The sequence below is a fragment of the Cyphellophora attinorum genome (assembly GCF_001299255.1).
Source record: "Cyphellophora attinorum strain CBS 131958 chromosome Unknown Contig11, whole genome shotgun sequence".
Lineage (NCBI taxonomy): Eukaryota > Fungi > Ascomycota > Eurotiomycetes > Chaetothyriales > Cyphellophoraceae > Cyphellophora > Cyphellophora attinorum.
In genome coordinates, this window is record NW_017253239.1 from 582,484 (window position 1) to 598,199 (window position 15,716).

At 53.9% G+C, this 15,716-nt stretch overlaps 6 protein-coding genes across 6 annotated transcripts; 3 read left to right on the forward strand and 3 right to left on the reverse strand.

The window, feature by feature from the left end:
• Positions 1-762: 762 nt before the first annotated feature.
• AB675_10751 (Protein transport protein BOS1) lies at positions 763-3,018 on the forward strand (the record flags this gene model as incomplete). Its single annotated transcript, XM_018139542.1, has 4 exons — positions 763-1,158; positions 1,228-1,437; positions 1,513-1,662; positions 2,275-3,018. 4 exons carry the CDS (start codon positions 763-765, stop codon positions 3,016-3,018), a joined length of 1,500 nt encoding a protein of 499 aa, XP_018000640.1.
• Positions 3,019-4,067: 1,049 nt separating this feature from the next.
• AB675_10752 (Baeyer-Villiger monooxygenase) lies at positions 4,068-5,966 on the forward strand (the record flags this gene model as incomplete). The annotated part of the gene is made up of 3 exons (XM_018139543.1): positions 4,068-5,029; positions 5,094-5,646; positions 5,757-5,966. The coding sequence occupies 3 exons, from the start codon at positions 4,068-4,070 to the stop codon at positions 5,964-5,966; spliced, it is 1,725 nt and encodes a 574-aa protein (XP_018000878.1).
• A 954-nt stretch (positions 5,967-6,920) lies between these two features.
• On the forward strand, positions 6,921-7,535 carry AB675_10753 (L-ornithine N5-acetyltransferase NATA1; the record flags this gene model as incomplete). The annotated part of the gene is made up of 1 exon (XM_018139544.1): positions 6,921-7,535. The coding sequence occupies one exon, from the start codon at positions 6,921-6,923 to the stop codon at positions 7,533-7,535; it is 615 nt and encodes a 204-aa protein (XP_018000735.1).
• Positions 7,536-7,974: 439 nt separating this feature from the next.
• AB675_10754 (uncharacterized protein) lies at positions 7,975-9,861 on the reverse strand (the record flags this gene model as incomplete). The annotated part of the gene is made up of 5 exons (XM_018139545.1): positions 7,975-8,320; positions 8,377-8,644; positions 8,759-9,101; positions 9,152-9,414; positions 9,474-9,861. 5 exons carry the CDS (start codon positions 9,859-9,861, stop codon positions 7,975-7,977), a joined length of 1,608 nt encoding a protein of 535 aa, XP_018000602.1.
• Positions 9,862-10,466: 605 nt separating this feature from the next.
• Positions 10,467-12,525, reverse strand: AB675_10755 (uncharacterized protein; the record flags this gene model as incomplete). The annotated part of the gene is made up of 3 exons (XM_018139546.1): positions 10,467-11,547; positions 11,589-12,201; positions 12,285-12,525. 3 exons carry the CDS (start codon positions 12,523-12,525, stop codon positions 10,467-10,469), a joined length of 1,935 nt encoding a protein of 644 aa, XP_018000825.1.
• A 1,221-nt stretch (positions 12,526-13,746) lies between these two features.
• AB675_10756 (uncharacterized protein) lies at positions 13,747-15,417 on the reverse strand (the record flags this gene model as incomplete). Its single annotated transcript, XM_018139547.1, has 1 exon — positions 13,747-15,417. One exon carries the CDS (start codon positions 15,415-15,417, stop codon positions 13,747-13,749), a length of 1,671 nt encoding a protein of 556 aa, XP_018000694.1.
• Between the last annotated feature and the right edge of the window lie 299 nt (positions 15,418-15,716).

The window sequence follows — 15,716 nt, forward strand, 5'->3', positions numbered from 1 at the left end:
TCAGCGATTCAGCGCATCGGTGTCTAGATCGCTCCACCATGAAGCCCGAGGATATTCGATATCGCGAGCCGGAGCCCCTTAAGCAATCTGAAGCTTTTGACAATGCTTGTGTCGACTCAAGAGACGGGGCGAAGGACTTCGACTGCCCCTTTCGTTTGCGCACGCAGCGTAGAGCTACCTATTAGACTGCTCGGCGTGTGATTTCCTCCACGACCTGTGAGTAATCCGCAGCGTCCGTTGCTTTCCAAATTGCTCCTGACTCGGTCAAGGATCACGGCGATCTTTCATGCAGGTACACAGTGGAGAACTCGTAAAAGATCAAGCGGCCATGTAGAGTCCCATGGATGGCGGCGAGCAAAAGGCCTGTCGATTCTCCTGATCTGGCTAGACGGCTGTTATTCCTGCTCAAGCGGCGCACATGGCCTTGTCGCAGGGGCACCTCAACGTCCGAACACCATGCGCTTTTGTTCCAATTGGGCAGGCTCCAAAGGAGGGCGTAACTCGAAAGGATGGTTGCTGAAACATCCTAGATTATGTAGAGACCGCCTGGCGCACGCCAACAGTGCTGACAACATTTGACGTGTAGTGTACTAGTCGCAGATCTAAATATCATCAGCCGACACGGATGCCGGGCTTTTTAACTCAGCAGCAACACCGGGAGGCACTTGCAGATATATCGACCGTTACTCCGGGCAGCACTCACCTCACGACTCGCGCTCGGTCACAATCGTATCAGGCGGTCTTCACCCTGCTATTCGCACCATGGAGCCTTTCCGGCATCAGTCATCTGGTCCTCCGTCTTCTCACGCCCGCAGGACGCTCCTTGCGGATCCGCATAGCATGTCTTTGCCCAGCTCTTCCAAGACTCGAGGAAGACTCAGCAGACTGCCCGGAAAGCATGTCGGCATACCTCACGCCTTTCGAGTCGTGCTCCGATTCCTGTCTTTCGCATTGTCCGCGACAATCATCGGCCTGCTGGTACACAGTCTTGTGCTCTACCATAAGACGGCACAAGATCGGTGGAAGTACCCCAAAGGGACTATGCTCCCAGCATGGCCGCCCACGGCGCCAACCTGGCGACCCACGTACCTGTTGTTGGGAGCTTCAGCTGTGGCGGCGGTCTTGAACGTGCTGGCATTGGTGACTTTGCTTGGAATGGTGAGAGTCTCCGATCTCTTCGTTCCAGATGGACTTCAGTATGCGTGTTACTGACGCGGCTGTGAAAAGTTTCGAAAGGCTCGCGCTTCCGTCTTCGGTCCCTTGGCAGCGATTACATCGTGTGGAGTGGCCTTTGCTCTCGCTGTTGCCGCAGCCGCATATTGGAAGGCTTGGGATACTGGGAAGAAGTCGCAGAACGATATCTGGACATGGACTTGTACACACAAAGAATACGAAGTCAAGGGAGGGGTTACCTTTTTGACAGTCTGCCATGAGCTAGTAAGTCAGCGTCGTCCGAGCGATGGCTCAACAGGCCGCTTTCCGCTTCGGTTTATTAGCTGACACATCGGACAGACCTATGTCTGGTATGCGAGTATTGCGGTGGCGGTTTTGGAGCTCATCAACCTGTCCGCATGCCTGTACAACACTGTGCAGCTCAAGATCATCCGTGAGGAAGGCAGATCAGTCACTGGAGCTTATACTCCGATCGAGAAACAAGGCCTGGTCCATCGTTGATGGAAATGGAGCATGAGCCAGGCCTCACACCTGCGTAGACCAATCTCCATGGCTAATGATCCAGATAGAGTCAGTCCGTTGAGACGGGGATGGCAGCTATCTGCCCAGCATGAAGCCTTTTCGCTGCCTGTCAGGAGGAAGGAGGAATTCAAGGATTGCGGCAAGAGAACATGCAGCACTTCCGTGTTGGCGCCTGGCAGTTCCTAGGACGGGAAGCCGTTAATGATCCTGAAGTTGCCGCAGGCACTGAGGACAGTTGCTTGTCCACACTCATAGCTACACAACCCATGCTGTCAATCGTGGAGGCTCAACGTCAAAGCATACTCAGCTGATCCGGTAATATGATGCTGTTCTCGATAAGCAACATCAAGGTTCATGCCCATTCTCGTATTCTAGAACTCAGCCTCGTCATCGCAGCCTTGTCGCGAACATTCAGACCACGTCGCATGAAGCATACAAGTCCAGACCTACAGTAAGACGCGCCGCTCGATCTGCTACGTCCTCTCGCTGGTCGATGTAGCAGCTACTCAACTACGATCATGGTGACTATGACCATTCCAGTCCCAATAGTTCACAGCCTAACACAATGCCCCTCAACAGAACCCCCTCTTCAACTCTGCCCTCAAACAATCCACGAATCTCCGACGAGACCTTGACACATTTGCCTCGGCGCCCTCCACCGCCTCGCCTGCTCTCCAGGGTCAGATCTCAACAACTCTGACCTCGTTCGCTCGCACGCTCGACGACTACCAAAATCTATCACGCAGCGAACTCAATGCTGAGAAGAAGGACAAGGCTGTTGAGCGCATCAAGAACTTCCGAGGCGACCTAGCAAGCTACAGAGCACAGTATGACCACCTGAAGAAAGAACGGGAGGCTGCCATCCACGTCGGTCAGAAGAGTGAGCTGTTAGGAAGAAGGCCCCATCACGCTGCTACGCCAGAGAATCCCTACGCGCATGCCTCAAGTAATTCGCGTGGGGGAGGTGGTCCATTCGCTCCCGCACATGGGAACACACAGGATGGTCTGAGTTTCAGCGGCGGCCAGGGCAATTTTTCGCGGGAGGAGCATGCTTTAAGGGAGCAGAACTTCTTTGCGACAGCCAATACCCAGCTGGACGAATTTCTAGACCGGGGGAGGGCGGTGCTGGGTGACCTTGGTCAGCAGAGGGAGATACTGAAGGGGACGCAGAAGAGGCTGTACTCTGTGGCGAACACGCTGGGCATCAGTGGTGATACCATCCGAATGGTGGAACGGAGAGCGATGCAGGACAAGTGGATCTTTTGGGGTGGCGTGGCTGTCTTTTTCACCTTCTGCGGGTTGGTGCTCTACTTCTTGCGCTGAGCACATCAGCTGCGGACAACGCATGTTCTTCTGGAAGACAAGAAGACCGGAATCGAAGTCCACGAATGTACCATTCACCTCAAGAGGCTGAGTCTCCCAGATCCAGGACCGGCGGTCTCCTCGACAAGATCGTGCATCCGATCTCGAGCAGTCCTAACTTTGCATGTCAGAAACCCGCAGACCTCACACGACAAGGACATTCTATTCGCGGCGAGAACATCTGAAAGCAGCGCGCTCAACCGGCATGAAAGTGCAGCGAACCGAGCACGTCCTGCCTCACTTGCCGTGCCGAACCTCGAGCTCGGCTCAATTGGCATTGTACAGCGTGGACGCGATCTTACGCGGCGATGCCGTACCGTGCACCGCGGACCTCGAAGCCACGGAAATCAGAGCCGCGCGCTTTCTACGCCGAGAAATCCATTTTAGGCGGAACAAGGCGCCCAAGGCAACAAAAATGTCCCGAGCGATCGAATCTGGACCTTCGCTCAGTACGTCAATCACGTCCGGTGCGTACGTTCAGCCTAGATCAGCCGCCTAGGATACTGAGACCGCTTCTCATGAGTCAACAATCTGTTGCCAAGTATGCTGCTGGTTGCCGAGGCAGTGGCGGTAAGGAGGCTTCCTACCCCGCAAACTCACTAATTCGATCGACGCTTGGAAGGCCCGGATGCTCGTAGAGCTATGTGAAACGCTCTAGGAAGAACTATGTGGACTCTGGACCAGCGGCATGCACTGGCCAGTGGCTAGAGCAAGTTGAATGCAGGTTGAAGCAAAGATATATCACGATGACGACTTCCAGACTTTTCTCTTCTTCTCTGTCCACAACGCGTGCATGCAATACTGATCTTTGTCAGGGGTCTAGAAACGTAAATCGAAAGAGAACAGGCACGAACATTCGAGTCAGAGACTGTGGACACCACCCCACCATTGCGCTCGTTGTCCTCGTCAGCAGCGGCAGGTGCAGCTAGCATCTTGAAGGATTATATTTTTATACTACACGCGTAACGGGGCGTTGTCTTAACGCAGACGTCAACAACGTCGACAGCAGAATGACGGGAGACAAACCCTGGCCCCAAGTGCTTGTGGGCAACAAAGACCACACATCCGCCGCCGTAGTAATCATCGGAGCCGGAATCAGCGGAATATGCACCGCGATATCTCTCCTCCAGTCAAGTCCTCCCATCAACAACATCATCATACTTGAAAAGTCCACCGGTCTCGGCGGCACCTGGCGCGACAACAAGTACCCCGGCTGCTGCTGCGACGTGTGGTCGCATCTCTACTCCTTCTCTTTCGAGCAGAACAGCGACTGGACACGCGAATACCCCGGCCAGGAGGAGATCCTCCGCTACCTGGTCTCGGTCGCTGCTAAATACAACATCTGGCCTCTGATCCGCTTCGGTACCCAGGTCGAGACCATGACCTGGGACGAATCGACCAACGAATGGAATGTCGCTGTGCGCGTAACCTCAAGCAAAGACGCCGAGTTTGGAGAGGAGTATACCATCAACACCGACTACGTCGTAAGCGCCGTTGGTCAGCTCAATGTCCCACGCATGCCCGACATCGAGGGCCTAGACGAATTCAAGGGCAAGGTAATGCACAGCGCACGCTGGGACTGGGGCTACAGTCTCAAAGACAAGAAAGTCGCCATCATCGGCAATGGCGCCACTGCTGCGCAAATTATTCCGGAGATCGTGAAGGAGGTGGGAAGTCTGACCATTCATCAGCGGACGCCCAATTGGATCATCCCACGGGCGGACGCGCCGATCTCGGGCTGGAAAAGGAGTCTATACAAGTGGGTGCCGCCCGTGAGATGGCGGAAGAGGAGCGATATGATGGATTTCAGAGAGGCGTTTTATGATGCGGTGACGGATAATGAGAGCGCATTTGCGAAGATGTTGGAGGACTCGCATCGGGTGTTGATGAAGAGTCAGTTGGCGGGGAGGGAGGAGTTGTGGAAGAAGTTGGAGCCGAACTATAAGGTTGGGTGTAAGCGGGTGATCATCAGGTGAGTTGTTGCTCTTGAGGCTGGTGCTGGATGGTATGGCGCATGAACTGACTGCCAACTACAGCGACGACTATTTCCCCGTCTTCAACCGCTCCAACGTCCGCCTCGAAACGGGCTCCATCGACCGCATCACGTCCGCAGGCATCACCACAGACGGCACCACTGAAGACTACGACCTCATCATCCTTGCCACAGGCTTCCGCACCGTCGAATTCATGCACCCGATTACCATCACCGGCAAGAACGGCAGAACCCTAAAGGACGTCTGGAAGGAGGGCGGGCAAGCACTCTATGGCGTGACCATCGAGTCTATGCCTAACTTTGGCATGCTGTACGGGCCAAACACGAACTTGGGGCACAACAGCATCATTCTGATGATCGAGGCGCAGGCAAAGTATATCGCGGGCATGGTGAGTGAGGTGGTTAAGGCCAGGTCTGAGGGCGGGAGTCTGTCGGTTACGCCAAGGAGTGAGCGGGTGGAAAGGTTCAATGAGGAGATTCAGGAGGAGTTGCAGAGGAGCAGCTTCGCTGATGCGAACTGCAATTCGTGGTATAAGCGGAAGGATAACGGGAAGATCACGCAGAATTGGAGCAGGAATGTGGTTGATTATCAGAAGGTGAGTTTCTTCTCTGGTTCCTGTTCTAATTCCTACTCTGGCTTCTGCTCTAGTTTCTTCTCCGGTCTCTAAACGAAAAAGGCAGTAATGCTGACATGTTCCTGTTCCAGCTTCTGAGCAAGATCGACTGGAGCGATTTCGACCTGGAGGGCACCGTGGCGGCGGAGTTCAACGATGGAGGCAAGGAAAGCACGCACCTGGGCCGCGTAAGAGAGGAGTCCTTGGTCAGCTATCAGACTATGGGTTACACAGTGCTGGGCCTGGCAGCCGTTGGTGTGGGCGCTGTTCTGCGGAACTCGGGGAGGCTCAGACTTCGTTAGGCTGGATGTATGCTGTTTGAAAATGCGTATCGGCTTCGGCAGTTCTTGCGGTAGCAGAGATCGAGGCAGCGGCCTCCCTGGGCAGATGTGCTGTGTATCTTCCCATCTTCCTACCGTTCTGCTTGCTCAAAGGCCCGAGGGCGTTGGTCGTGTCAACCGGCGTCAGATATTGCTCAACCGCTGGTGCAATTGTCAACCGGCGTAGCCGCGGACCAGTCTAGTCAACCGGTTTGGCGCAAGCCTCAGCACACGACACGCTCCTGAATTCTGGGGGATTCCACAACTCTGGCAAGTCCTGCCTGTCTAAGCACGAGCCTAGCAGGCACACATAGAACACCTGTGACTCGGGTGCTGTCCCTTCAGTGTAGCGTCAACGAGCAGCATCGTCTTCTCGCACGAGAGCTCGGTCTGGCAGGGCTCCGCCAAACGCGACTATATTCCGGAGCTTTCGTCCGCCCAAACAACAATCTTAGTGTATCACAGGCTGTGGCTTCTGTATGACGTGCACTCTCAAGCAAGTCAGTACCTGGCGCTTCTAAGCGTCAGTAGCCTCCTCGACTGCTTAAAATGCCCTGTTGTATTCAAGCGGCTCCGCAAGCGCTTCGTAGCGAAGGCGCGCCTGTCCACAATGAGGAACACGCTGCAAACAGCCCTAGTTACGTGACAGGAGTTGGTGCATTCAGCATTTAGAAAATGTGGCAGAATCAGAGTCACAATGACAGTGCTGGTAGAATGGTAAGGCGCTCGTGCTAGGCGCCATCGTACCTGCCGGCTAGACTCAGCGTCAACTCCAGCTAAGGTATCCGAGTGCATATGACATCCAGCTTGAACGTGGCTACATCTGTGCCGACGTCGCCTGTTCGTAGTTGAAAGCTCTAACACAGCTACCCAACTATCAGATCTTCAACGGATCTCACGCATCACCTCCACTACCAGCGGCCAAAATCACCAAAAATGCCAGCACCAATCCAAACCTCAAGCTACACAATCCGCTACGCCACTCAGTCCGACGTCCCCACCGTCCTGGCCCTTCTCCGCGAGCTCGCCGAGCATGAACGCCAGCTCTCGTCATGCCGCACCACAGAGGAGATGCTCATAAAGACCCTCGCCTTTCCTAGCTTTCCTGACCAAGAACAACCATCCCTCCCAGTCGACGCCTCATCAGCAACAGCCGCCCAAGCAACAGAGTTCACCAAAGGCTACGCCCGGGCTCTCCTAGTTTCACCCACCCCTAAATACTCTCAGACTGTCCCAGTCATAGGCCTAGCGGTCTACCATCCGGCCTATTCAACTTGGACAGGTCCAGGAATCTACATCGAAGACATGATCATCACAGCCTCCCACCGACGCCAGGGGCACGGTCGGGCACTGATGTCAGCGCTCGCGCGAGAGGTCGAGGAGGTAGCTTACGGTGGCATGGGCAGGCTGAGCTGGAAGACACTGCGGCATGAGTGGAATCAGGGAACGAGGGATTTCTTTGTGAAGACGATCGGAGCATTGGAGACAAAAGACTACGTGGAGGGCAAGGTCGATGGAGAGGACCTCGTGGGGCTGGCCGAGAGAGGTTGAGAGGTGGCAAGTAAAGGCGATATCCTTGTGAGCAGCGTACGTTGAAGTACAACAATATCAACGTGACTGACGGCCGACGTGTGCCGCATGAGTTACATCTTTGGATGTGCGCCTGTGTCCCAAGCGGTCGCTGCAGGGCCGAGGCGAGCAGACGTCAGTTTCATGCGGATGGACGTTGGAGGACACATTGAATACATCTCTTCATCGTACCGCGCAGAATTCCAAACCACGCAAGTCCGAAAATTTCCATCAGTAGGCCTCTAGCAGGCAGATCTAAACATCGAAAGATGACCAGCTAGCCTTGATACGGCCAGCGATAAATCCAGTCCGACGTTCACCTGAGCCAGCGGTGAAAATCACTTGAGCCAAGTTAAAATCCAGTCCGACGGTCATCAGAGCCAGCACTGACCACCACTCAAGCCTTGTCAAACCCCAGAGCTCAATTGTTTCCTGTTGCGACCCCCCAGAAGTATGCGGCCCAGCTGCCAAGAACATAGAGCAGAAGTGCTGACAGGCAGTAAGTACCGATGGTTCTGTTCCGACCTTTGGTCTCCTCCAAGGCGCGCCTCTTCCTCTCCAAGATGAAGGTGCCCCTTGCTATTCTGCGCTTGCGAGTGTACTGCAGCAATTGCAGGTCGACAGCAAACCAAGACCAGATGAGAAGAGCCACCGAGATGACTAGGGATGACATGGCGAGGAACACATAGATGATGGTGACTCGGTGATAGGAGTTGTCGTCGGCGTCTTGAACAACACCCGCAATAATCCGCACCAGGATATTGGTGCTGTACAATGTCAGTGTCCGTGTGATAGACTAATATAGATGGTGTCATCGACTTACGCGTTATTCATAGTGATCTTTGCCGCGTAGGCACTTCCAAAGACGTCTTGATGCCACATGCTGGACCGGATGCCATCGATAATGACCACCGGCCCGATCCGTACGAACACGGCATAAGTAGCATATGATGCTGCAACGCCTCCCGTCGTTGTAGACCAATTGATCAGCGCCATGGATAGAAGCATACCAAAGCCACAGACAGCCATCCAGCTTAGCCGATGGCCGTATACATCGATCAAGGCACCGAACAAAGCGCTGAATACAAAACCTGGGAAACGTCAATGGGAAGTACGAATCATCACTTTACAGAAGCAGGATGGGGATGGAGATCGGGCCAGGGAGGGCGCTGTATGGATGTTGAATATGCAGAGGTTTAACTCACCACCATATTGCGACAGTGACGAGTACCACCCAGCTTCTACGGCATCTACCTTGAAACGATGTTCAGCCAGCTCTGTTGCATTCTGCGAGTATACGATGGCGCAGCTTGTCTCGACCATTGAGAACAGCATGATGGTCCAGAAGGTCCACGGTAGCTCCAGAACTTTATGGAAGTCGAAGCGCTTGTTCTTCTCGGTCAGTACTTCACCTGTGGCGGCGTCCGAGGCAGGTGCGAACTTGTTGTGAGCCTTCTTGGTAAATTTGAAAAAGATCAGAGTGCAAACGTTCGTGAACAGCGACACGAACACTGCTACCCAGTAGGTCCAGGCGAAATTACCAGTGTTCTAGCCAGATATTAGCAATCTTTGTAATGAGCAGCGGTCTCAGGGCGGACCTTGGCAATGATATTGGCTGTTGAGCTTCCTAGAAATCCCCCGATTCTTCCAATACCAATCTCCAAACCGACTGTGGTTGCGAAGCCAGCACTCGGGGCCAACCAGCCTGCAAATGCCCTGTATGTGGCGATCTGAGTCGCTACATCTCCGAGGGCGGAAACGATACGACCAAAGATCTTGAGTTGGTAGGACTTGCCGGTGGCTGCACCCGCAATGATGATAGATCCAACGGTCAAAATGATGTTTCCGTACAGAATGGCCGCTATATCAACAGACATTAGCTTGATTGGTCTTACACGGCGATTGCATCGGAATTCGTACCAGCACCGCCAATCCGATCAGTGACGACGCCAGACAGCATCATTAGAGCAGTCTGCATGAACTCCTCACTGGCTTCCAGGAGTGCAAATTGCGTGTTGTTGATGGAAAGTTCTTTCTTGATGGTGCTCTTCATTGAGGCAGCCAGTCGAGCGGACCACGCAGCTCCGAAGCTGATGCTGCATACCAGGGCGATGGCAGTGAATTTCCAGCTTCGAGGCATGACTAGCTCAGGACGATCATTTGGTGAAGCATCATCCGTCGAAACAGATGTCGAGCCTTTCTCGGAGACGGCTCGAACGTCTTCAGCCGGAGCTTTGAAGACATCTGGCTGGATGTTGTGGCCTTGTTGAAGCCCAGGCTCCTGGTTCTGGGGCGGTCTTGCTGCCATGCTGAATGTTGAGGAGCTCAGGGAAGCATCTGGGAGAAAGCCCAATCTTATCTGATCTGAGAGGCCAATACCGCAACCAGGAAGACTTTTCACTTAGTCCAAGCTGTGAGTCGTGGGCAGAGTGGGTTTGCCGTCGCCAGAAGCCCACGTTCCTCACGTTTGGGATCCGCTTCGGCACTCCTAGCCATCTTGCAACCCGACCTGTGCAGTATTCCGTCGCAATAATCACGCAGTCCTGTAGTCCTTTCTGCGCCGCAAGTCCGTTAGGACGCCGATATAATCCGATATCGCGCGCATGCCTGCTAGAATTCCGCTGGCTTAGTCCACTTGGTGTAGGGTGTCAGGGTACCAAAGGAGCATGTAGGAAAAAAATTTCATCTTATCTTATCTTCGTGGAGCTGAGACCCCTGTCATACTGCTTGGTATTCCTTGGCGGTGGATTCGGAAGTCTTCAGGTAACGATCTACCCGTCCTTGCTCGCTCTTGTCGCCAAAGCGAATAAGCTCAGGAGTCCATGCATCTCCCATTGCACGCTCGCGACCGGCGACTTGAAAGTCATGGTAAATATCCTGACAGGAGATGTAATGAATAAGTTGTATTGTCCGCTATAGTTTTGCAACGTCCTTTCCCGCATCAATTCGAGGCTCAGTACTCTCGGGCAGACCCTGGCTCTCGGTCGTGCGTTTCTGTTCCCGCATTGACCGTTCCAGATCTCGCAGGACGCCGTCGAGCACATGCTGAGTCGCCTCGCTGTCCCGCTGCGGCAGAATCCCAGGAATATGTCCTTGCTTCTCCGGCAGAAAGCTTTGTTGCGGCAGGGGCGGCAGGGCTTCCTCGATTGATGGAAGCGCCTTCTCGTTGTGGGCTCCGACGGAAGCTGCTGCCGAGGCTGCACTGCTCTTCCTTCTCGTCCTCGCGGAATTGCGGCTCGTCGAACTCAGGCTCCTCATTAGCTTCTCACTCTTCCTCTGCGGCATGCTGGTGGCGGCGCTGCTCTGTTCTTTCTCCGGCCGATCGATCACGAAACTTACCACAGACAACAATGCACTAGCAGCCATACACACACCGACGAAGATGGTCAGATCTCTGTACTTCCCGTGCTCGACGCCCATGGCCCATCCTCCGGCCCCTTCCTTTCTCCTCACCGCATCACCCAGTAATGCCACACTAACAGGCCCGCTAATGATTCCTCCTACACCTCTCCCAGCATTTAGAAGCGCAAACACCATCATCGAATCTTTTTCCCCAAACAGCATACCCATTCGCGCCCACAGCGCCAACCACCCAGCTCCGGAGAAGCCGAACACAAACCCATAAGCCAGGAGAGTGCCTTTGTTTGTGGCGAACCCCCACAGAAGGAAAGTGGAGAGCGAGGCGATGGAGGTAGAGGCTAGGGCGAGGAGATGGACACAAAGGAGGTCGGAGAGGCGACCGAAGAGGATTTCGCCAAGGATTTGGGCGAGGTTGAGGAGGGCGAGGGTTTGTGCGCCGAGCGGGTTGGCGTGGGCCTCTTTTGTGTTCGTGTCGTCGTCGTTGTTGCTCGATTGACGGTGGATTTGGAGGGCGTAGGTTGGTAGGTAGATTAGTGGAAGGTAGAAAGCTAGACTCTGCACGAAGTTTGCGAGTCCAAAGACATAGAACAGCGGTCGCCGCCAAAATCTTTTCTTCGTCGGCGGAGTATCTCGCCTGGTCAGCTCGTAATTGCCTCCGATGGGCTCATGATCGACTCGTCGATAGCTTCTCTAACACCCTGTGTGTCGTGAGACCCACGCCTTGAATCAGAATGAGCCGACTTCGGCGTGCCTGACATCAAGGTTGACTTATGCAGGATAGTCTTCGAACCCCTCTCCTTCATCAACAGCAAGCAGGGACCGGGCACTGCGAAGAGCACAGCCGCGAAGATCAAGAATGTCTTCTTCTGCCCTACTTTACGAAGCAGGTACTCGCCGAGGAAGCTCCACGCTACCCCGAAGAGGTCGCATACACCGAAGATGACCCCGTATGCAAGCCCTCGGTGCTTGCGCCACCATGTGTTGACGATGATCAGCAAGGGGTTGTCGCCTATGACGATACTTAGGCCGAAGAGCAGGCCTTGAGTCACGATAAGGCTGTTGGTGTTGTACGAGAAGGCGGCGCCGACGAGGGCGATGATGCCCAGCAGCCAGCTGACCCATACGAAGTGTATCCGGGAGAAGGTTGTGTGCGTGCAGATGTACACCATGAGGGGCGCCAGGAGGAAGGGGAGACCGGAGCTCAAGGACCCGATCCATGCTGAGTTCGTCGCATTTGGGTATGCTGTGTGATAGTATGCTTGATATACACCGTAGCTGAGGTAAAAGCCTGAATGTATGTTAGTGCTGGGACAAGGCAGACTTTTATTGATAGGAAGTGGATCGAACTGGTATGGAAGGAATGCGTCGTACCGCACGGGAAGGATGAAATTGTCGTCGCGGCGAAGAGAATTGTATATGCCGCGAGTCCCTGGTCGCGCGGTGGTGGCTCGGGGACTACATTCTCTATAGTGTCTGAGAACGTCGCAGGGATCTGAAGGGGTGATAGCTTGGGTTTTGAGTCGATGCGAACGGCCTTAGGTCGATTTGAATCGTCCCTATGCAGAATGCTGTCTAGGTTAGACCGTACTGGGTCGTCTCTTAACTCGACCATCCCACACGATGTGTTCTGCTTGAATCAAGCCTGCCAGTGTCTTGCGGTGGGATGACGATTGGCTGTTGGTAGAAGCAGATGTTCGCAGGAACCATAGATACAGAGCGTCGTTCATCATTCATATGCTGCTTGAGGCCACGAAAGCCTCCACCTACCTGAACTTCGCCAATGCGGTCAATATGAGCCACGTTCTGACCTTACAGCAAATGCACAGGAAACCCTTGCATGACATTCAAAACAACGATATTGTTGGCCAACCAGGAGTTTGCGCGAGGCTCGATTTCAAGGAAAGCGTAAAGAGGGTTTGAAGAGAATGTAAGCCAGCAGGTCGACTTCAGCAACGCCTCAGCTGGCTGAGGGTATGCAGCGAGAACGAATCTGTACAGCGGTTACCTAAGGTCGACTCGGCTGCGTTGGAGCTGATGCTAGAACACGAGGTCATGCATAAGTACGGGGGAGTGGGAGAAGGCAGCGGGGTTCGTAGGGTTTCTACTTCCCGGGAGAATCTACTAAGCTCTCGGCTTCCTGGATTCGGAAGCCTGGCCTTCCAAGTTCGGGCGTGCTTTTGGGCATTAAAAGTGATGTTCTCTAAAGCCGGAATTGTGACTACATTGTCGGTAAATGGCTTCACTGACTGATCGACCAAAGGACTCATCGTAGCGTGCGCAAGTCTGCCAAAGGTCTCCCTACTGTCTTACATCTTTGATCTACACTCAGCACGAGCTCTTGGAGCATTAACATCCACAGGAGTTTGAGGTTCACCGCTTTGGCGGTACAGGGCTGAGGGTTTCTGGTAGGTGCGGGGCATCCCTGCAACTCGCATGAAGACTGCATGCAGACCAGCCCGGATTGAGTCGACGTAGCCGGTAGCGAGCGCAAGCCACGATTGATCTAAGCCCCAAAATATCCAAGATTCCCAAATCCAGAAAGTCGGGCTGTACAATTGAGGAATGCCCTGAGGCCAAAGCCTAAAAGCTATAGAATATGTGCACGAGTCGCCAACTCGGAAACTCCACGTGCCAGAACGCCAGTCATGCCATGTAGGTTGCATGTGTAGTATCCCACCTTGATGCCATCCCCGAAACGCCAAATTTCGCCTATTCAAGGCGGCTTGCCGTGTGCGACAGAGCCTGGGGTATCTGAACTGAACTTGTTAAAGTAAACACTGTATATTGCGGGCAGAGGACCTCCGGTCAGTGGGATCGAGATCCTCTGCCACCCTCAACTGCGGATGATCGACCATCGAGCTAGCAGGCGATCACTGTAGCGGTTTGAGCCGAGCCATCGTTGTCGCAGAGTGAGCGGCTGACTCCATCGAGCAAGACAATCCATAACATCTTGCTTAGACGTGCCAAGCCCGCTCAGGACGGTCTCGATAACCTCTTCCGCAGTGATGTCCTCATCTAGAGCTCCACGACACTTGTCGACCTGACACAGTGCTTGTAAAGAGAAAATCGTGGCTTCGTCGATTTGGAAGGAAGAGGATGAAGAAGATGAACTAGGAGAGCTGACAGGGGAGTTCATGGCATTCGAGAGGACTTCTCGGTACGCCTCTCGGGCGTGTTCCAGGTCGCCTTGGTCAACATATGTGTCGCCCAGGCGTCTGATAGCTTGTCGACAGGCTTCATGATACTTGCCATACGCGCCTTGCGCCTCCGCACACATCTCGCGGGCCATCAATGTCGCGTCAATGAAGTCCCCTCGACGACGTAAAAGGTCCATGAGCGCGCGCTTCGCCTCGCAGACTTCTTCATCGAGAGCTGGCTTCTGTCTGGTGAGCACATCAACAGAAACCTTGAGGATTGGTATCGCAGCAGACTCCAAAATTTGCTCGGATTTGAGGCTTCTCAGAATCGATGCCAATTCATGATCTTCGCCCAGAACTGTTGCTGCCATCTCGGCCAAGTGGTCCAGAACGTGCCGCCGTAGATTGGAATGCTGGCTCCATCTATCATCAGTGAATGTGACAATCAGCAGTCGAAGTAGACCTCGATGTTGCTCCTGGACCACGACTCGAGCCATGTCACACGCTTGACTAATTAGTGTCCATGCATAAGCTGGGTCGACGTCGAAGTGGTCCAAAGCAGTCAGCAGAAGCTCGAAATATGAAATGCTGTGTATTGCAGAGTCACTGGTCTGAGTGGTCTGGAAAGCAGCCGCGGCATCGAAAAGAAGCTCTTGCTGCCGTTGATCGATGTCTGATGGAATCGGTGCCAACTGCCACTCCATGTATTGCTGAACATGCCACGCAACACTCTCAGCTGGGTCGGAGGCAACTGTTCGGGTAGGTGTAAGATCCGCAGGTGTGAACGATGCTGATCTGTCACGGTAATAAATGATTGGTGACGGAGTCAACATTGTTGATGGAGGCGTTTCTGTGTCATCGCTGGTGCTGACATTGGTATTGATCTGAGTGCTCGCGCGGCGCAGAGGTGCTTCGAGGGCCTTCGTCGGTAATGCATTGGCCAGATCTGGGTGAGCGCCAGTCTTTTTGCAATAGCGCCGGACAAGATCCAGACGCGCGGGTCGTCCATTGAACTTGATCCGGTGGAAGCTTTCTTCGTCAATGTGGTGGTCCTGGATCGCTCTAACTATGTTCTCCTTGTCGGCGGATTTGACGTACTTCTTGAGCTTCCATTTAGTGATTCGGGATTTATACATTTTCGGTGTCGCATGAAAGTTGTGTCGAGACAGCAGTATTCTTTGCACATCCTTGAGGCGCCGTCCCTGGTCGATGTAGAGTTCTGTGAATATTGGCTGTATCCTGTCCCAATCTTCCTGTGTGGGCGGCGGCTGACGCCTGTTGGGCGGCAGCAGATCTGACATGCCGACATCAAGATCGTCGTCGCTAGACGTGCCTGGCGTAGTGTAGAAAGGACCACTGTGGTCCATTGGTGGACTGAGTGAGGTCTGGACGCGTCGCTGTAGTTGTTATTATCCGCCTGGGTAGGCTCTGGACTCTGGCGCGCTGATCCCATGCTGGATCTGCGGGTGGCGGTTGTAGATATACATCAGACTGCCGGTCCGTGTTACACAGCATCCTACTATAGATTGAGTGAGACTATGCATCATCGAGGAGATCCACAGTGCTGGTGTCTGGAAGAACAGTGGTGTTTCTGGAAATGTCGTTTGATGCAGTGGACGCTTATTGGCGCAGAGGCTGAGCCTCGTTGTGGCGTTGGTACAGGGGG